This window comes from Staurois parvus, unplaced genomic scaffold, assembly GCF_062004578.1.
Source record: "Staurois parvus isolate SC_StPar_1 unplaced genomic scaffold, SC_StPar_1.0 ptg001110l, whole genome shotgun sequence".
NCBI lineage: Eukaryota > Metazoa > Chordata > Amphibia > Anura > Ranidae > Staurois > Staurois parvus.
This window is the reverse complement of record NW_028318906.1, coordinates 92,819-115,490: the sequence shown is the minus strand read 5'-3', so window position 1 is coordinate 115,490 and position 22,672 is coordinate 92,819. Positions and strand designations below refer to the sequence as shown.

The 22,672-nt window shown below is 44.7% G+C and overlaps 1 protein-coding gene across 1 annotated transcript in view; it reads right to left on the bottom strand.

Moving 5' to 3' along the window:
• Positions 1–22,672, bottom strand: part of LOC149440134 (G protein-coupled receptor family C group 6 member A-like) — a 77,722-nt gene that overhangs the window by 23,906 nt on the left and 31,144 nt on the right. The window contains exons 3-4 of the mRNA XM_089658894.1: positions 9,011–9,862; positions 3,648–3,860 (exon numbers count right to left, since the gene is read on the bottom strand). Coding sequence (XP_089515020.1) covers positions 3,648–3,860; positions 9,011–9,862 — 1,065 coding nt within the window. The remainder of the gene's footprint in view (positions 1–3,647; positions 3,861–9,010; positions 9,863–22,672) is intronic.

The window sequence follows — 22,672 nt, the reverse complement described above, 5'->3', positions numbered from 1 at the left end:
ACCGCCTTTACGAACAGCGAAAGGCCATCACAGATTTCCTGATGTTACAAGCGGATAAAGGTACTCCCCTGTGTAACTTAGATGTCAGCCTTTGGCAGCTCATGCAAGACACCTGCTGCTTGCTCAGGCCCTTTGAGGAGGCCACGCTATTCGTGAGTCGGCAGGACTATGGGATGAACGACGTCATTCCTCTCTTGCACGTCCTGGAACAAATGCTGTTAACAATGGCTGGTCAGGGTGCGGTAGACGTGGCGCACAGATCTCAAAGCCACATGACCCCTGTGGGGGCAGGACAAGAAGAAGAGGAGGAGGTAGAGGAGGACATTGGTGCTCAGGAATCATTGAGTGAAATGGGTGGTTTTTCCACTCAGCGGACAGGAGTGGAGGAGCAGGAGCATCTGGTAGAGGAGGAGGAGGAGACAGAGGACCCAGACGCACCGTGGCAGTATGCTGTGGAGATGGAGGCAGGGAGTCCCTCGCATTCCTTGGCACAAATGGCCCATAGCATGCTCGGTTGCTTGCGTAGCGACAGCCAAATAATAACCTTCAGACAGAGGGATGACTTTTGGCTGTCCACCTTGTTGGACCCTCACTACCGTTCAAAAATGGTGGCCTTTTTCACACCTGCTGAGAGGGAGGCCAAAATAACGTACTATAAAAACCACCTATGTAGTCAGTTGGTCTCTGCCTTTCTGCGCCAACGTCCATCCTCAGACACTGTGGGCCCTGTGCGCTCGCGTTCCGCTGCCATGGCAGCATGGGAGGGGTGGGGTGGTAGGAGCAGTGGCAGCTCCACCAGCAGCGGCTGCCTCAGTCTGCAGTCGATGATGAGTAGCTTTCTTCACCAGCGCAGTGAGGAAACTACTAACCAGCCGCAGCAGCAGCAGCATCAGGTGGACCTGGAGCAGGACCTCAAACAACAGGCTTGGGCCTACTTGGACAGCACCCTGCCAACCGAGGTAGACAATCCCCTTGACTACTGGGCAACGAAAATTGACCTTTGGCCCCAACTAGCTGAATTTGCCCTTGAAAGGCTGTCATGCTCGGCCAGTAGCGTGGCATCAGAGCGCGTGTTTAGTGCGGCAGGAGGTATTGTAACTCCGCGGAGGACACGACTGTCCACCCAAAGTGTGGAGAGACTCACGTTTGTGAAAATGAATCAGGCGTGGATTAGTCTGGATTTCAAACCACCAGTTCCTGACACAACTGACTAAATCCGCCATGAATCATTTCCCAAACATGTTATTATTTTTAACATAGGCCTCTGTATGGCCTTCAATTTAAGCTGCTTACGCTTCGCCACTCTGCCATGGGCCCCTGTACCGCCTCCTCTTGCTGCTGCCAGGTCCAGAGTGTCTCATGGGTCCCTGTACGGCCTCCCATTGCTGCTGTCTCCATCGCCACACTCTGCCATGTGCCACTTTCAAGTCTCCTCACACTGCTGGTGGGTTCCATTTTGTCATAGGGTGCTGGCAGATTACGGGCCTCCCATTGCTGCTGCCAGGCCCGTAATCTGCCATGGGCCCCCGTACCGCCTCCTCATGCTGCTACCAGGTCCAGAGTGTCTCATGGGTCCCTGTACGGCCTCCCATTGTTTCTGTCTCCATCGCCACACTCTGCCATGTGCCACTTTCAGGTCTCCTCACACTGCTGGTGGGTTCCATTTTGTCATAGGATGCTGGCAGATTACGGGCCTCCCATTGCTGCTTCCAGGCCCGTAATCTGCCATGGGCCCCCGTACCGCCTCCTCATGCTGCTGCCAGGTCCAGAGTGTCTCATGGGTCCGTGTACGGCCTCCCATTGCTGCTGTCTCCATCGCCACACTCTGCCATGTGCCACTTTCAGGTCTCCTCACACTGCTGGTGGGTTCCATTTTGTCATAGGGTGCTGGCAGATTACGGGCCTCCCATTGCTGCTGCCAGGCCCGTAATCTGCCATGGGCCCCCGTACCGCCTCCTCATGCTGCTACCAGGTCCAGAGTGTCTCATGGGTCCGTGTACGGCCTCCCATTGCTGCTGTCTCCATCGCCACACTCTGCCATGTGCCACTTTCAGGTCTCCTCACACTGCTGGTGGGTTCCATTTTGTCATAGGGTGCTGGCAGATTACGGGCCTCCCATTGCTGCTGCCAGGCCCGTAATCTGCCATGGGCCCCCGTACCGCCTCCTCATGCTGCTGCCAGGTCCAGAGTGTCTCATGGGTCCCTGTACGGCCTCCCATTGCTGCTGTCTCCATCGCCACACTCTGCCATGTGCCACTTTCAGGTCTCCTCACACTGCTGGTGGGTTCCATTTTGTCATAGGGTGCTGGCAGATTACGGGCCTCCCATTGCTGCTGCCAGGCCCGTAATTTGCCATGGGCCCCCGTACCGACTCCTCATGCTGCTGCCAGGCCTGTAATCTGTCTTGGGCCCCTGCACCGCCTCCTCATGCTGCTGCCAGGTCCAGAGTGTCTCATGGGTCCCTGTACGGCCTCCCATTGCTGCTGTCTCCATCGCCACACTCTGCCATGTGCCACTTTCAGGTCTCCTCACACTGCTGGTAGGTTCCATTTTGTCATAGGGTGCTGGCAGATTACGGGCCTCCCATTGCTGCTGCCAGGCCCGTAATCTGCCATGGGCCCCCGTACCGACTCCTCATGCTGCTGCCAGGCCCGTAATCTGTCATGGGCCCCTGTACCGCCTCCTCATGCTGCTGCCAGGTCCAGAGTGTCTCATGGGTCCCTGTACGGCCTCCCATTGCTGCTTTCTCCATCGCCACACTCTGCCATGTGCCACTTTCAGGTCTCCTCACACTGCTGGTGGGTTCCATTTTGTTATAGGGTGCTGGCAGATTACGGGCCTCCCATTGCTGCTGCCAGGCCCGTAATCTGCCATGGGCCCCCGTACCGACTCCTCATGCTGCTGCCAGGCCCGTAATCTGTCATGGGCCCCTGTACCGCCTCCTCATGCTGCTGCCAGGTCCAGAGTGTCTCATGGGTCCCTGTACGGCCTCCCATTGCTGCTGTCTCCATCGCCACACTCTGCCATGTGCCACTTTCAGGTCTCCTCACACTGCTGGTGGGTTCCATTTTGTCATAGGGTGCTGTATGGCCTCCCATTGCTGCTGCCTCCACCGCCACACTGTGGCTCCACACTCTGGTTTTGGCCCCGTGACTGCCCAAATGAGTGAAGTGTGTGGTGTTTCTAAGATCGACGGCACTCATCTGCATGTCATACTGACTGACAGTATTATTTCTCTTCCCCAGCAGACTCCAAGGGCATTTAAATTAAAGGTACAGTGTTCTGCACTAATATAAAGGCTCTCTGAAGCCTAGAAACACCCTTTTTATAAGTTAAATTCGCAGCGAATATATTCGCCTCGAATCGAATTTATTCCTCGAATTCGCCGAATCAGCCGAATCGAATTTTTGAATACTTTGCTCATCTCTAATTGCAGCCAGAGATGCTTTTGTTCTTTTTTTGTCACCTTCTGGGGGATTATATTTTTTTAATTTGCCCAAAGTTGAGCTATACCTTAAAGCTTTTATCTCTTATCATATATCATAACCATTGCACTTGCCTGAAAACTTTATTCAGCTAAATAAATCTATATTATAATACAATTGACCTGGAAACTTTATGTGAAATATGTATTATATGTTACATACCGAGCCGTTGACATTGTTCCAGAAAAGAAGACTTTGGTTTATGCTTAGATTTTGACTGACGGTATCGTACTGCCCCACAATCATCATGTTAACAGATTTATTTGTGAATTGCCAATTAAACAAATTATAGCTGCGTAAAACTTCCCCAAATGAATTAAAGTGAAAGGATTCACCGTTGTAGGTAAAGTTGTTTTTCTTTATTTCTGCGAGAAGCTGGAAAATAAAAATGATAATGACAAGCCTTTTTTAAATAACACCGACAAGCTGGAGAGTGCAGAAATCAAGCTCATTTCTGCATAAAAATTTCAGCTTTGGCAATGAAACCTGAAAGCTGATTGGTTTCTATGCAGAAGTGAGCCTGAGTTTGCACTTTAGTATATAAACCCCTTATTATGCATTAGGCACACCTGATTTTTTTCCTACAAATTGGAATGGGATAATCTTCCTCGAGGGTGATTTGCCAAGAGTTCAGTGAATCCTGTTTCTAATTCAGTTAACCTAAACTTATTGGCAAATCCCACTAAAGTCTATGGAGAAGAATTCTGTTGTTGATGTAAAACTAAAGACTAAACTCATTTTTTTTATTCTGGATAGTGTAAGGAAGATTTATAACTCCTGCCAGTTGTTTTTTTTTTGTCATCTGTGTTCTATTGGAGAGATTTACTTTTTTTTCTCTGTTCCATAGCCACAACAGAAATTCCCTAAGGCCCATTTCACATGGGTGTTCCTTATACCCATGTAATTCTATGGACTAGTGGATGTAAACGTATCTTCTGTTTACATCAGTTAATGTCCGCATCCGTTAACATTCTTTTTTTGAATGGAAGAAAACCCCATTTGTCTTCTGTTAAAAAAAACAGAATGGATGAAAAACTGATGTAAACAGACAAAAACGGATGTAAATGGACAAAACCAGATGTAAACGGATAAAAACGGATGTAAACAAATGAAAATGGATTTAAACATCTGAAAAACGGATGTAAAAAATTATGAAAACTGGATGTAAACTGATAAAAAAAAACATATGAAAAACGGATGTAAACTGACATAAACTGATGAAAAGCTGATGCAAATTGATCTGTTATTTCTTGGCAAAAACATAGCTGAACTGACAAAAAAAACTGAACTCCCGTGTGAAAGGGGCCTAAAAGTGATGGGTTTTTTGGTTGTTATCAGGGTCGCCAAACTCCCCATTGGAAGATTTCCCCTCTGTTTTTGTTCTGGTGACAACCCAACATTTGGGATTTTCATTCATTTTCGGGCTCAGTGATAACTGCAAACAGGACACATAGACTCTTGCTAATGGGGGTACAGAGAGTGATAAAAACCTAACATGTTCTAATCCTTCTTCACTCCACCCAAAGCTAAAAATGGTTTGCATTCAGCTATACTTTAAATTCTGGTTATTTTTATGAATAATAGGCAAAGTACTGTCAAAAATGCATCGGAAGTTAAGCACTGCCATATGGGGCATGTAAAATTGCAAATATGTTTTTTTTAATACCATACAGCAGGGATGGGTTTTTTTCATGAGGCTTCAAAGACAACATAGAAAATACACAAATCATTTAAATAACATGCTTGCAGGATGCTTTAAAGATGTATGTGGTGGTCCAGAACAGAATTGCGATACTGCAGAGGACACAGCAGTGCAAAATTGCCTAGCAGCAGGACAAATAATCAAAGATAATAGGCCTTATGGTTGTGTGTCTAACTTTTATTTTATTTAGAGGGATGGGGTGGGGTTGCAGTGAATGTGCAGTGAATGTAAATGATATAATGTGAGATGGTTTAGGCCAGTGTTTCTCAACCTTCTTCCAGTCTAGGCACCCATTAAAACCATGGATAATCTTAAGGCACCCTTTAAAATTCTGCACAATCTCAAGGCGCCCCATTCTAAAATGTATAAAACTATGCTACACACATCCGGTACACCCAACATTAGATTTGATTTATTCTTCAAAAGCAAATACACCTTTGCACACTGGTGCCGACTAGTATTCCAGTGTGTCTTTCTGATTTGCTCCCTCACTCTGCTAATGTGAGCTCAGTGCTGACAGAGAGGAGCAAACAAGGATGATGTGCATACACCCATCGTCCTCCTTATCGACTGATGATGTCATTGGTTGTTAGGATGCAGGCAGCTAGAAGGTCATAAAAGTGCACAATGAAAACCTGTGGCTTTGTGTACTAAAAGGCAGGATTGATCCACCTGCTGGCTTGCATACAATTTTTGGGCATTTTGCCTGAAGGCACCCTGGTTAAGAAAGGCTAGTTTAGGCACACACTGTTCTTGCAGTTTTTATTTCTTTCAAACAACAAAGAGTTGTACTGCAAACGAAAGGCAACTCCACAAACAGATGGTCAGTAACAAGCGGATGCTGGGCTTTAAGTATCTTAAGCCTATAAAAGCACTATCAGCATAAAATAAAAATCAAACATTTCCAAAACAAATGAAAACCCCACATCATCCCACCACATCTAAAACAAATGCCTTCTTGCCTTTTAAAAATGCTTAAGTTGATTGTAGCTAGATTGTAGCTCTGAGGTGGGTGGTCCTCTATGATGCAGAAAATGGTGCCACACAATGACATGCAACATTTACCTGTGAGCCCAGGGTTGCTTGGTGATGCATCTGCCCCCACCCCACCATAGGATGTGGGTTGTATGATGTTGAGAGTCAATCAACTTGGGAGAGGAGCAGTGGTTTGGAATGGAGGAGAATGGAGAGAGCAGTGCAAAAGTGTGGAAAGGGTGGGCATTGCTTTGGGACATTTATTTTTCAACTGGGGTGGGGTTGTAGTGAACTTATTTTTTTATTTCTTTGGATCTGGGTTTTAAGTGACCATTATCTATAAATGATTTCACAATACATTACTTTATTCCTCTGTATCTGTGCATCTGCAATAAAGTAATTTTGAGTACCTTGAACATTGTCCTGGGAATGCTGCATGTTAATGTGAACGTCAGCTGAAGGCAGTCTCAGAACAATGTCAGAAAGATGTTTCATCATTTGAAACAGTGTTGGATAATACAGTGGGGCAAAAAAGTATTTAGTCAGCCACCAATTGTGCAAGTTCTCCCACTTAAAAAGATGAGAGAGGCCTGTAATTGGCATCATAGGTAGACCTCAACTATGAGAGACAAAATGAGAAAACATATCCAGACAATCACATTGGCTGATTTGGAAAGAATTTATTTGCAAATTATGGTGGAAAATAAGTATTTGGTCAATATCAAAAGTTCATCTCAATACTTTGTTATATATCCTTTATTGGCAATGACAGAGGTCAAACGTTTCCTGTAAGTCTTCACAAGGTTGGCACACAGCTGTTGCTGGTATGTTGGCCCATTCCTCCATGCAGATCTCCTCTAGAGCAGTGATGTTTTGGGGCTGTCGCTGGGCAACACGGACTTTCAACTCCCTCCAAAGGTTTTCTATGGGGTTGAGATCTGGAAACTGGCTAGGCCACTCCAGGAACTTGAAATGCTTCTTACGAAGCCACTCCTTCGTTGCCCGGGCGGTATGTTTGGGATCATTGTCATGTTGGAAGACCCAGCCACGTTTCATCTTCAATGCCCTTGCTGATGGAAGGAGGTTTGCACTCAAAATCTCACGATACATGGCCCTATTCATTCTGTCTTGTACATGGATTAGTCGTCCTGGTCCCTTTGCGGAGAAACAGCCCCAAAGCATGATGTTGCCACCCCCATGCTTCACAGTAGGTATGGTGTTCTTTGGATGCAACTCAGCATTCTCTCTCCTCCAAACACGACGAGTTGTGTTTCTACCAAACAGTTCTATTTTGGTTTCATCTGACCATATGACATTCTCCCAATCCTCTTCTAGATCATCCAAACGCTCTCTAGCAAACTTCAGATGGGCCCCGGACATATACTGGCTAAAGCAGGGGGACACGTCTGGCACTGCAGGATCTGAGTCCCTGGCGGCGTAGTGTGTTACTGATGGTAGCCTTTGTTACTTTGGTCCCAGCTCTCTGCAGGTCATTCACTAGGTCCCCCCATGTGGTCCTGGGATTTTTGCACACCGTTCTTGTGATCATTTTGACCCCACGGGGTGAGATCTTGCGTGGAGCCCCAGATCAAGGGAGATTATCAGTGGTCTTGTATGTCTTCCATTTTCTAATTATTGCTCCCACAGTTGATTTGTTCACACCAAGCTGCTTGCCTATTGCAGATTCAGTCTTCCCAGCCTGGTGCAGGTCAACAATTTTGTTTCTGGTGACGTTCGACAGCTCTTTGGTCTTCACCATAGTGGAGTTTGGAGTGTGACTGTTTGAGGTTGTGGACAGGTGTCTTTTATACTGATAACAAGTTCAAACAGGTGCCATTGATACAGGTAATGAGTGCAGGACAGAGTAGCCTCTTAAAGAAGAAGGTACAGGTCTGTGAGAGCCAGAAATCTTGCTTGTTTGTAGGTGACCAAATACTTATTTTCCACCATAATTTGCAAATAAATTCTTTCCAAATCAGCCAATGTGATTGTCTGGATTTGTTTTCTCATTTTGTCTCTCATAGTTGAGGTCTACCTATGATGCCAATTACAGGCCTCTCTCAACAGTGGGAGAACTTGCACAATTGGTGGCTGACTAAATACCTTTTTGCCCCACTGTACATATCTGTGAAGGTCATGTTTGTGTAAACCTACAGGAAGATAAAAATCAGCAGACAATTTCTGCTGCATCTGTAGAGGTATCATCTAATATAATTTGAAGGTACGCTAGTCTACTTCATGACAAACCCACAATTATGGGTGCTAAATTGGTAGTAAACTTATTAAAAAAAAAAAAGTTTCCTGTTGAACGGAAATATAATATGCTAGTATGCATCCCATACTAGCACATTATGAAAGATTGACCTTAGAACTAAGCCCTCCAGCGACACACTGTCACCACTGCAGAGGCTTCCATCTTCACCCGGTCTTCCTTCCAGGTTTATGGGCTACAGCTGATTGAATAGTCACGGCCACTGCACACAGCTCTGTAGCAGATTCAGGGCAAATAAATCCACTGACGTATTAATCTTGTTACCTCAGCTTTTGGCCAGTAAGTGTATAGGGGAGACGATGGAATTTCCCTTTTATCAGGTCAGGCCAAATAAAGTAATGTGATACTTTCTTTATCAGGGAAGTTACAGTATATTACAGGAAGTGTAGTATCTTGCATCACAATTCCTTGTTTCTTCTGTCATTTCCTTTGGAACCCATTAGGATCCAGACTGTCTACTAATTAGTGGTTGATGAAAAAGGGGCACAGAGACAATGTAATGTAATGTAATCTTCTTTTCAAGACCAATGGGCTTGATCTTTAGAGTTTAGTTCAGGTCCTTTTTTATTTACTAACCTTGCGTGGTGATACTTGGAGATCCTTGTCACAAGTTCCGTCTTTGCACATTATTTTTTTCAGTGCTTGAGCTATGGCTGTAACAGCCAGGGCTGTAGAATATGCTACTTCTTTATACTGTTCTAAATAATCATCATTTTGCAGAGAGACGTCAGTCACATTGCAGGCTAATGGGGATTTGTGTATCACTGAAGCAGGAACAGGACAGTTGTCAGACGTTGAGTTCAAACACTTTAGATATTCTCTATAGTCTTCTGGGCATCCATATCTCAACATTTTATATTCATCAAGAATTTCATTTGTGGCTATGTCATTGGAGGAAAAAAGGTTTTTAAGATAATCTTCTATTCCAGGAATTAAACCACTTTTAAATGTGAATCCAAATATTGTGCCCACCTTTGCAATATCTTCTATACTTGCTACTAAGTTGGAGTTGATCCAACTCTCACTTGCAATCCAAGTTCTGGATATATTCTGATGAATGGCTATTCTAAATAGTTCAGCCACAATAGCACTCTTTGCAAAGAGTATTACCACCTTGGCTGTACTAGTTTTGAGATCACTTATGACATTATTTAAGCTATTCTGCAGGGATGGATGTTTCACAAAGGAGGGAACAGTCCTCACAAAGGCTTTACATACTCCATTATCTAAAAAGAGGGAGCTCAGTAAATCAAGATTGGAACGTCCATATTCACCATCACTGGCAATGATTCCAATCCAGTTCCACTCAAATGCTTTGATAAGATCCATGATTGCTTTGGTTTGGTAATAGTCTCTAGGAATGGTACGAAAAAAAGATGGATATCTCATTTCATCACTTAGAATATCAGCAGATGATGTTGTACTTATCTGTAATGACAAAATGAAATAACACACTTTATTTATTTCCACCTGAAAAAACATCAAACATAAACAACATGGTAAAGATATCATTTTTAAGCTTGAGGATAAAAAGTATAGCAACACTTTGAGGACTGTTATGTACAAATGTAAAAGAACAGAACTGAAGCGAGGTTGCTGCTTTAGTATAATAGAGGGACTAGACATGTACAGAATGTAAAAATTAGTTTTGTTTTGGATAGATTCATTATGTTAGTAATTTAATTTCATTGATTTGTTTTCAAAATTCATTTAGGCTTGTTTATTTTATTCGTGTACGTATGAATTCCAAATTTTCAGAAGGATTCGCATTCAAATCGATTGAAAATTGATCGACCAATTTTCGGAAGGATTAGCATTAGACCAAACCATATTCTATTTTAAGAATAACTGGTTGTTAAGGAGCAGGCCGGCAAGCCATCTGCCTCGCCTTAATAATTGATTACATTGCCCCCACTGCCAGCAGAATGTAAACAAAACTAATACAGGTTTAAAAAATTCTTTTTAGCAAACAGCAAAGGGGTCCCCCAATCCTTACCAGGCCCTTAGGGTCTGGTATGGATTTTAAGAGCAATTCCCACTCCAAAATATTTAAAAAAATGGCATGGGGTCCTCCCCAAAAATCAAGCTAAAAACTTATCCAAGCATGCAGCTGGTAGGTCAGGAAAGGGGGGGGGGCGAGTGAGGCCCTCCTTCCTTAACTTTACCAGGCCACATGCCCTCAACATGGGGGGGGTCCTTTGGGGCAGGAGAGCTCCTCCCCAATGGACCTTGTCCTCCTGTTGAAAGGTAGACATGGGGGCAGGGACATCATAAAAGTAACACCTGGATGGGCCAGTCGCACTTGGCATGCTTTTTTTTATGTGGATTGTGTTTTTGTAAGGACTTGTCAAAAATGATGTTTGTGTTTTTACTAGCTTTCACTTTTTTTGATGAATGAGTAGGGGTACCACGTACCCCTACCCATTCATATGGGTTGGCAGGAACTGGGGGCCCTCCTATTAAAGGGGGCTTCCAGATTCCAATAGGGCCCCCACCCACAGGCCCCCACAAACACCGGGCATGGGTTGTGGGGAAGAGCCCCTTGTGACAAGGTGCTTTGAGGGGGAGCCACCTGCCCCAAAGTTCTCTTACCAGGTGGCCCTGTTCCCATGTCAACTTGTCATTGGGCAAATGTCATTCCCAAATAACAGATAAACATGACCCCATCCCCATAACGACACTCACCCAATGACAGTTAGACATGGAGAGGAGTCAATCAGTGACATCTCCAGGTAGCTTCCACCCCTTATGTTTATATGTCATCTGGCTGTATCCCTAAATGGGATTAGCTGTGTTCTGACAGCAGATGAGTCATTGGTTGTTAAGGACGTGGCAGCTGGTTTGCCGGTACACTCCTTAACAACTTCTTAACAACTAGCTGTTAGAAATGAATCTGAATAATTTGTTTCATTCAAGTGCTTCAAATATCTGAATGAAACAAATTAGCTTTGTTTGATTCATTGTCATGTAACTGTCATTTAAGATTTGTTGAAATTTGTTACTATTGTCATTCAGAGAGAATAACCAAAATTTCTTCCGAATTAAGATTTGGGACAAAATTAATTGCATATGTCTAAGAGTGACTTTCACATACAGATCTTTTCACACTCTCCTACCAATTAACAACAGGACTAACCCTAATTCCAAATATTTATTGTGCACCAAACTAGGCTGTCTGAGCACTCCTGAGAGACAATCCAAAATATTCTCTGGGACACCATGGGGGGATTCTAAGACAAGTATATCTGCATTAGCTCATTAGCCCTATCTCATCAATTATTCTTCATTCTCTCTAAGAGTACATACAACAGACTAAACAAACCAATCCACTCACCTCTAGCAATCGCCTTTAGGACAATCATGACCATCAGTTCGATATTACAACCTTTATCATCATTATCTTTTTCATGGTCATCGTTTCCACCATATTCATTATCAAAACTATTTACTCAGGGGTATTTCATGAAATCAGTGGGCCCGTGTGCAAGATCACATGTTGGGCCCCACTGTGTAAGGTGCCTATTGCAAGGTAGAGTCCGAACTGGAGCTTATGCTGAAGGCTGAGATGAATTCATAGTCAGCAAGGCTGGGTCACCAACAAATCTGGCAGAAAGGCACAAAATCAGAATCTGGAAGAATAGTCAAGGTTAGGGAGAGGTCATGAACAGTCTGGCAGAGAAAAGCAGAAACATTAAGTGGAAGTGTAGCCAAGTAATCAGACAAAAGTCCAAATCCAATAGTTCAGTAGTTCACAAGACCTGCAGACACCCAGGAAACAAATCCACACAAACAGGCACAGGGCATCTGAAGTCCTGCTATATAAAGCCTGAGCTGATTGCAGATTTATTACAGCTGGAAGGCAGGTGGAGCTAAAGAGTCCAAGGGGCCAAAGCACTAAGCAGAGTACATGTGCAGAGACTCAGATCCTACTGTGGCAGAGTTAATAGAGCTGCAGCACCAGAACCATAAAAATCCAGATCCAAAGCCACCCAGACACATGACAGAACCCCCCCCCCCAATTAATCTCTCCAGGGGGCCTAGGGGGTTTAGTGGGGAAAGCAGCATGAAAGTCTCGAATGAGAGCAGGAGCATACAAGTCTTTGGCAGGAACCCAAGAACTATCAGTCACAAGATATCCCTTCCAGTTAACAAGATATTGTATACCACAGTCCTGCCTTCCAGAATGCAGGATCTTAGACACTTCATACTTGTGCTTCCCATCAATGCGAACAGGAGGAGGTGGCTGTTGTGTCCTGAAGTAATTATTAAAGGATGCCTTCTTGAGAAGGGAAACATGGAAAACTGGATGTATCTAAAGAGAAGGGGGCAATTTAAGGCAATAGGAGACTTGTCCAACTTGGAAGCAATCCTTTAGGGACCAATAAATCAAGGCCACAACTTGGTAGAAGGTTGCTTCAGTCTCAATTACTTAGCAGACAACCAAAGTGTCTCCTAATGCATACATGCAAAGGTCTATCAGAAAAAATTCCTATATTTGCCTGCTGTCTTTTGTAAAAGAAAGCTAATTTTTCTCCATTGTAGCAATATTTTTTTTATTCGTTGATCTGCTGATAGTACACTGGAAAAAGGTTGCAGTGTGGGAAGTATGTGGGTGGTAGCCTAGAGCTGCATAAAAGTGCATGTTATGAAGGGCTCTGTGCCAAGGGGAGTTGATGGCATATTCAGCCAATGGCAAATACTCAGTCCGATTGAAATGTAACAAGTTGATGTAGTGTTGAAGGTAGGGCTCAAGGTTCTGGTTCATGCGTTTGGATTGTCCATCAGTTTGTGGCTTGTGTAAGGTAGAGAGAGACACTGTTACCCCCAGCCTCTTACATAATGGTCTCCAGAATCAGGAAATGAACTGGGAACCCCTGTCAGACACAATACTGGTAGGAATCCAATGATGTCTTACAATATGAGTTAAAAAGAGAGAAGACGGTGCTTTGGCTGTTGGTAGTCCAGGAAGTGGGACAAAGTGGGACATTTTAGAAAAGTGATCCACTATGACCCATTTTACAGTCATACCAGCAGATTTCTATCTCCTCATCCTCTAACGCCTACCCCTCCAAATGTCATACTACCACCAGCCATAACCTCCGCAACCTGAACCCTGCCCCGCTCCACTCTGCAGCTGATCAGCTCCATGACAGCATCCTCCCCCTGTCCTGCCCTGACCTGGCTATGACTGCTTATAACAACACGCTGTCAACAGCCCTTGAATCACTAGCGCCTTTAACCACACGAAACACCAGACCCCGACTGCTTCAGCCCTGGCAGACTGATCATACCAAAACTCTCAAATGACACAGTCGTGCCCTGGAGCGACTGTTGTGCAAAACCAGATCCCAACAAGCATTCACCGGCTAGAAATCTGCCTTCCACACCTACATCTCCTCCCTCCATGCCGCCAAGCAAGCCTACTTCCTGACCCTCATCAAAACCCTCTCCTCCAATCCTCGCCGACTCTTCTCCACCTTTAACTCTCTACTCTCTCTGCCCCCACCTCCACACAGCACCTCACTCACCGCCCTTGAGAATGCCAATCAAGATTTCCACAATTCGCAAGGACATCGCCGCAGCTCACACTCCCTCCAAACCCGTCCCCTCTCACACAACTACCCCCTCATCACCCCTCTCCCTCGACACAATCCGCAGAGACTTTGTTACTGCTCAAACTCCCTCCAACCCCGTCCCCTCTCACACAGCTACCCCCTCATCACCCCTCTCCCACGGCCCCACCACTGCTCTGACCTCTACCCCACCCAACATTCCTCACACTGAAGCCCCCCTCAACACTCCACACCTTTGACCTTACTACCATCGAGGAGGTCTCCAAGGTCTTCTCTGATGCCCGCCTCACCACCTGTCCCCTCAACCCTATCCCCTAACAACTCCTTCGACCTCCCTCCCCCTCCATCCTACGCTCCCTCCCCCACATCTTTAATCTCTCCCTCTCTTCTGGCACATTCCCCTCCCCTCTGAAGCATGCACACATCACCCCCATACTTAAAAAGCCCTCCCTGGACCCCAATGACCCGAACAACCTCAGACCCATCTCCCTGCTCCCATTCACATCCAAACTCCTCTAGCGCTTAGTCTACACTCACCTAAGCTCTCACCTCAATGACAACAACCTCCTTGATCCCCTACAGTCCAGCTTCCGTCCCCTACACTCCACCGAAACTGCCTTACTCAAACTCTCCAACGACCTTCTAACCGCCAAAGCTAATGGCCACTATCCAGTGCTCCTACTCCTTGACCTCTCCACGACCTTCAACACAGTCGACCACCCCCTCCTCCTCAAAAAACAACACTCCCTCGGCCTCAGAGATTCTGCTCTCTCCTGGCTCTCATCCTACCTATCACAACGCTCTTTCAGCGTTACTTATAATGCTACCACCTCCCCCTCACGCACCCTCTCTGTTGGGGTCCCTCAAGGCTCCGTCCTCGGGCCCCTTCTCTTCTCCATCTACACCTCCTCCCTTGGCCAACTCATACACTCTCATGGCTTCAACTACCACCTCTATGCCGATGACACACAAATCTATCTCTCAACCCCTCGCCTCACCCTCTCAGTCTCCCCCCGAATCACAAACCTACTGAACGACATATCAGACTGGATGTCGCTCCACTTCCTTAAACTGAACCTCTCCAAAACCGAGCTCCTAGTCTTCCCTCCAGCCCGCACACCACCCGCCATTGACTTCTCCATGAAGTCCAACAATGCCACTATCAGGCCCACCCCGCAGGCCAGAGTACTTGGTGTCATTCTGGACTCCAACCTATCCTTCCAGCCCCAAGTCTAATCATTAACAAACTCATGCAGACTCCACTTCCGCAACATCACCAAAATCCGCACGTTCCTAACCCCAGAAACCACTAAACAGCTCATCCACTCCCTCATCATATCACAACTCGACTACTGCAACTCCCTCCTCACTGGCCTGCTTCGCCACATGCTATCCCCACTTCAGTCGATCCTGAATACGGCAGCCAGACCTTACCAACTGCTCTGTTTCCGCCACCCCCCTCTGCCAATCCCTCCACTGGCTTCCAATTGCGCAACGGATCAAATTAAAAATACTAACACTGACGTACAAAGTTGTCCACCATACTGCCCCAAATTACATCACCGACCTAATATCCAAGCACCACCCAACACGCACACTCCGCTCCTCACAAGACCTCCTTCTCTCTAGTACCCTGGTCTCCTCCTCCCATGTCGGCCTCCAGGACTTCTCCAGGGTGTCACCCATCCTCTGGAACTCCCTGCCCCAACCCATCAGACTATCACCTACTCTCCTCTCCTTTAGGCGTACCCTGAAAACCCACCTCTTCAGGGAAGCCTACCCCACCCCCTGCTTATTTGCCGACCTCCTCCACTCTTCCTACCACTCCATCCCCCACAGCTATCTCCTCCTGTACCACTATCCCCTCCCTCCTAGATTGTAAGCTCGAAAGAGCAGGGCCCTCCTCATGTATCGCATTGTATTGTTACTGTACTGTCGCATGTTCTGTCCCCCATTGTAATGTACAGCGCTGAGTGAACTGTTGGCGCTTTATAAATACTGTATAATAATAATAATTGGGGTAGATCGGTGATAGATTCCATGATCAAATTGGTCCAAGACTGTCGAGGTATGGTGAGTGGAACTTTATTATGGGCACATGTTGGACAGGCGGCCACATAATTTGTAACATCTTTTTTCATACCTGGCCACCAAACATGATGCTTCAAAGTCTTTAGGGTGATAGTGATTCCAGGATGACCAGACAATACTCCATCATGTGCCCAAAGAAGTACAGCCTTCCTGAGGCTAGGGGCTACAGATGTCCTGGCAACACTTTCAGATCTGGGGGAATACGATTCTGGGCTTCCTGTAATTGTTGTAGAAGGGTTGTGGAGATTTGTGCAATGATCCTTTGTGGTATAATTATGCACTGTTCAGTGGGCTGAACTACTTTGGATACTTCAAACTGTCTAGACAGAGCATCAGCTTTATTGTTCTTGTGTCCTGGAACATAGGAGTGGATAAAATGGAAACATGAAAAGAAAAGAAGCCCATAAAACTTGACATGAATTCAAACATTTAGCTGTTTGAAGATACAACAGATTTTTATTTTATTTATTTTCATGGTCTGTCAGTATGGTAAAAGGCTTTTGAGTTCCCTTCAGGAGATGCTTCCATTCAGACAGCGCAAGTTTAATAGGCAATAGCTTTCTATTCCAGACATCATAGTTGACTTCAGCAGGAGAAAATTTATTTGAGAAAAATGCTACTGAGTGAACTCTACCTGATTTTAAAACAGCATTGCACCAGCCCCTACTTCAGATGCCTCAACTTTAAGAATATACTGGAGGTCTAGATTTTGATATTGAAGAATTGGATCCTTGCTAAACCTTTCCTTCAGTTGCCAGAAAGCTGGCACTGTGTCAGAGGAGCATACTTTAAAATTTACCCCCTTCTTGGTCATAGCCATAAGAGGTGCTTCTATAGAGGCAAACCCTTTGATGAAATGCCTTTAGTAATTGGAAAATCTCAAAAAACTTTGCAGCCCTCTCAAGGTGTTCAGCTGTGGCCACTGCAGGAGAGCAGCAAGTTTTCACAGGTCTGTTTGAAAACCTTCAGAGTTTATAATTAGAGATGAGCGAATTATTCAAAAATTCGATTCGGCTGATTCGCCGAATTTGCGGAATAAATTCGATTCGATGCAAATTTATTTGCTGCGAATTTAACTTATTAAAAGGGTTTCTAGGCTTCAGAGAGCCTTTATATTAGTGCAGAACACTGTACCTTTAATTTAAATGCCCTTGGAGTCTGCTGGGGAAGAGAAATAATACTGTCAGTCAGTATGACATGCAGATGAGTGCCGTCGATCTTAGAATCACCGCACACTTCACTCATTTGGGCAGTCATGGGGCCAAAACCAGAGTGTGGAGCCACAGTGTGGCGGTGGAGGCAGCAGCAATGGGAGGCCATACAGCACCCTATGACAAAATGGAACCCACCAGCAGTGTGAGGAGACCTGAAAGTGGCACATGGCAGAGTGTGGCGATGGAGACAGCAGCAATGGGAGGCCGTACAGGGACCCATGGCACACTCTGGACCTGGCAGCAGCATGAGGAGGCGGTACAGGGGCCCATGACAGATTACGGGCCTGGCAGCACCAATGGGAGGCCCGTAATCTGCCAGCACCCTATGACAAAATGGAACCCACCAGCAGTGTGAGGAGACCTGAAAGTGGCACATGGCAGAGTGTGGCGATGGAGACAGCAGCAATGGGAGGCCGTACAGGGACCCATGACACACTCTGGACCTGGCAGCAGCATGAGGAGGCGGTACAGGGGCCCATGGCAGAGTGGCGAAGCGTAAGCAGCTTAAATTGAAGGCCATACACAGGCCTAGGTTAAAAAGTCCCCCCAGCAGCAGCGTGGGGAGACGACTATCAAGAGTCCAATGGCAGAGTGGCGGAGCAGAAGCAGCTTCAATTGAAGGCCATACACAGGCCTAGGTTAAAAAGTCCCCCCAGCAGCAGCGTGGGGAGACGACTATCAAGAGTCCAATGGCAGAGTGGCGGAGCGGAAGCAGCTTCAATTGAAGGCCAATATTGGTTGTGAAGCAGAAAGTCAGTTTATTGTACACAATTGGTCAATTGCAGCTTGCCGTTGGCTGGAAACTGTACGTTTGTGTCACTGGAATGCACTAATCACCCAAAAAATATTACCGCCACCCGGCGTGTAAATGGATTTAACTCTTTGAACGTACAATAGTGGTTGTGAAGCAGAAAGTCAGTTTATTTTGCACAATCGGCAAACTGCAGCACCAACTGTGCACGACAGCCACCAAAAAAAAAAGGGTGTATGTCACTTTAAATTTTCGATTCTTTGATAGCTGTGGCCCTAAGTAACGATTCTGTGTCCCTGAGTAACGATTCTGTGTCCCTGAGTAACGATTCTGTGGCCCTAAAGTCTCTGTGGCCCTAATGCAGGCCATAGATGGGTCGAAAATCGGCCGATTTTTCGGCCGAAAATAAAATCGGCCGATTTTCGGATCGTTAGTGGGCTATTTGGTTGGCCGTTTTTCGGTATTTTGGCCATTTTTTTTCCCTGTAAAGTTGGAAACAAAATCGGCCGATTTTGCCGATCGGCTGATTTTCGCAGCAATAGTGGGCAAATCGGACGATTTTTTGCCGATAAAAAATCTGCGCATGAGCAGTGACCTGCAAGAGGAAGACAAAAAGAGGAAGAGGACGAAGAAGAGGATGAAGAAGAAGAAGAGGAAGAAGAGGATGAGGAAGAGGAAGAAGAAGAAGAAGAGGATGAAGAAGAAGAAGAAGAAGAGGATGAGGATGAAGAAGAAGAAGAAGAAGAAGAGGAGGATGAGGATGAAGAAGAAGAAGAGGATGAGGATGAGGAAGAAGAAGAAGAGGATGAGGATGAAGAAGAGGATGAGGATGAAGAAGAAGAAGAGGATGATGGTGAGGAAGAAGAAGAAGAAGAAGAAGAAGAAGAAGAAGAGGATGAGGATGATGATGATGAAGAAGAAGAAGAAGAAGAAGAGGAGGATGAGGATGAGGATGAAGAAGAGGATGAGGATGAAGAAGAGGATGAGGATGAAGAAGAAGAGGATGAGGATGAAGAAGAGGATGAGGATGAAGAAGAAGGGGATGAGGATGAAGAAGAAGAAGAAGAGGATGAGGATGAAGAAGAAGAAGAAGAAGAGGATGAGGATGAAGAAGAAGAAGAAGAAGAAGAAGAAGAGGATGAAGAAGAAGAAGAAGAAGAGGAGGATGAGGATGAAGAAGAAGAAGAAGAAGAGGATGAGGATGAGGAAGAAGAAGAAGAAGAGGATGAGGATGAAGAAGAAGAAGAGGATGATGGTGAGGATGAGGATGATGAAGAAGAAGAAGAAGGTGAGGATGATGATGATGATGAAGAAGAAGAAGATGAGGATGAAGAAGAAGAAGAAGAGGATGAGGAAGAAGAAGAAGAAGAGGATGAGGATGAGGAAGAAGAAGAAGAGGATGAGGATGAAGAAGAAGAAGAAGAAGAGGATGAGGACGAAGAAGAAGAAGAAGAGGATGATGAAGAAGAAGAGGATGAGGATGAAGAAGAAGAACAAGAGGATGAGGATGAAGAAGAAGAAGAAGAAGAAGAAGAAGAAGAGGATTAGGATGAAGAAGAAGAAGAGGGTGAGGATGAAGAAGAGGATGAGGATGAAGAAGAAGAAGAGGATGATGGTGAGGAAGAAGAAGAAGAAGAAGAAGAAGAGGATGAAGAAGAAGAAGAGGATGAGGATGAAGAAGAAGAAGAAGAGGATGAGGATGATGAAGAAGAAGAGAATGAGGATGAAGAAGAGGATGAGGATGAAGAAGAAGAAGAAGAAGAGGAAGAGGATGAGGATGAGGATGAAGAAGAAGAAGAAGAAGAAGAAGAAGAAGAAGAAGAGGATGAGGATGAAGAAGAAGAAGAAGAGGATGAGGATGAGGATGAAGAAGAAGAAGAAGAAGAAGAAGAAGAAGAAGAAGAAGTAGGATGAAAATAAGAAGAATTCCAGTCCAGTAAAAAGTGTATCTGCAGAGAGCTCCGCTATTTCTGACAGTTCTCTGACAGTTCCTTCACATTTACAGCGGTTGAAACATTGTATCTATTTGTTTCCGAATAAAAACATCTGTATCCTAAATGGAAACAAATAGATACAATGTTTCAACTGCTGTAAATGTGAAGGAACTGTCAGAGAACTGTCAGAAATAGCGGAGCTCTCTGCAGGGACACTTTTTGCCGGCTGTAGAAGGGATGAAAATCGGCCGATCGGGGAAAATTCGATTCGTGCATCCGAAGTTTGCTAATTTTCGGATTCGGCGCGAATCGAATTTTTCCTAATATTCGAAACGAATTCCACTTCGCCAAGTTCGATTCGCTCATCTCTATTTATAATGTAATCCAGAAAAGATATGCAACTCTGATGAGAGCTACATTTTTCAATGCTGGCATAGAGATGATATTCCTGTAGCCACCGTAGTACTTGTTTCACATGTAAGATGTTTTCCAGGCGAGTATTAGAAAGGATTAAGAAGTCATCCAGGTAGATTATCACAAACTTGCTTCTGAAGTTGTGAAATTCCTAATCCATGAAATGCTGGAAGAAGGCGGGAGTGTTACAGAGTCCAAATTGCACAACTAGATACTCATAGTGTCCATTGCAATTATTGAATGCTGTATTCCATTCATCACCTTCTCTTATATGAATCAGGATATAGGCTCCTCGCAGGTCCAGCTTAGTGAAAATAATGACTCCTTTAACCACTTCAAGTCCGGACACTTTTACCCCCTTCCTGCCCAGGCCAATTTTCAGCTTTCAGCGCAATCACAGTTTGAATGAAAATTGTGCGGTCATGCAACACTGTACCCATATGAATTTTTTAGCATTTTTTTTAGACAGATAAAGCTTTATTTTGGTGGTATTTATTTACCACTGGGATTTAAATTTTTTTTGCTATATAAATGAAAATGTCCAAAAATTTTGAAAAAAAGTGTTTTTCTTATACAAGTTTGCAAATAAATAATATTTCATCATAAATCTTGGCCAAAATTTATTCAGTTACCTTTTTAGTAAAAAAAATAACCCAAAATTAGTTTATAACAAAAATTATAATTAAAAAAATTGTTTTTTTACATTTTTACTTTATTTTTTTATATTATTATTTATGTTTTGTTTTTTCTTTCTACATACTGTCACCCTAGCAGTGCATTGTTACCATGGTGCCACTGTACTGCTTGTGGGGGGTGATGAAGATTTTTTTTTTTTTCTACACTGATTGCTTTTACACCCATAAAGGCTATAAAAGCAATCAAAAGCAATAATTTATCCTCCTCTCTGGCTGCATTCTTGCAGCCATTGAGAACTACTGTGTGAGCTGTGATTGGTCACAGCTTGTCACATGGTACAAGGCTGTTGTGAATAGCCTTGTACCATGTGACCTCTGTGATAATTCACAGATTTTACATGTAGTAAGCAATAATGTCAGAAGTGACACCTTGCTTACTACTCTGCATGTGATCACTGGGAAAGCGCACAGTCCAAAATGGCAGGCGCCATTTATGAACGGCAACCCACCCCTGGACTGCCACCGTCTGGCCATTTATATACAGCGGCCGGAAGGCAAGTGGTTAAGAACATCAAATAGCTCATTTACAGTAATTTGGTTTAAACCTTGATATTGTATACATGGATGGGGACCCCAATCTTTTTTTCAACAAAAAAAAACCTGCCCATACTGGAGAAAAAGAGGGAGGGATAAAACCTCTCTCCAAGTTGTCCTGAATGTACTCCTCCATGGACTTTTGTTCAGGTTGTGACAATGGATATGTCTTTCCCTTTGAAAGAGGTGCTCCAGGGATCAGGTTAATTGCACAGTCAAAAGAATGATGTTGGGGTAGAACCTCTGCTTTTTTCTTGCGAAATACATATGCAAAGTTGTAGTATTCTTAAAGCAAGGTAGGAGGTATTGTCACAGCAGCCAATCGACTGTGAGATAGTCTTTTGGGATGATATAAACAGTTCTGCTGACAATACGACCCCCAGGAGGTTAATTCTCCATTAACCTAGCCAAAAGAAGGGTTGTGCTGTTGCAACCATGGATTCCCAAGGATAACAGGCAGAAATGGAGAGTCAATCAGAGGTAGGATAATTTCCCCCCTTGTGGAGTGCTCCAACATGAAGATTGTGATGGTCTTGAATACCACTGTGCCTTTTCCTAATGGTTGGCCATCCACAGCAATGATGCTCAAGGGTCTTGGTTTAGACACAAAGGAGTACTGTTTTTCTTAGCAAAGATGTGATCTAAGAATATACCAGCTGCTCCAGAATCTACAAAAGCCTCAAAGGCTCACAGAGTTTGAGGCTAACTGAAAAATTGCAGCTACAATGATCTATGTTTTGGAGGAAGGACTAACACAGTTCCTCCAACATGAGTTAGAACCTTCCTTTTTACAGGACAGGAAGGTAAACGGATAAAAAATGTCCTTTCAGTCCATAATACAGACATAGGCCCAATGAGCATCTCCTTTGTCTCTCTGCTTCTGTCAAGTGGAAACGGTTGATTTCCATGGGTTCTGCAAGTGTCACGGAATCAACTAGAGATTCAAGTTTAGGCTCCGGTGATTTTTTGGAAGTTAGTGGCTAGACAAAAAACTGACTGAGGTAGCTTATGTGTCCATAAACTCTCCTGACA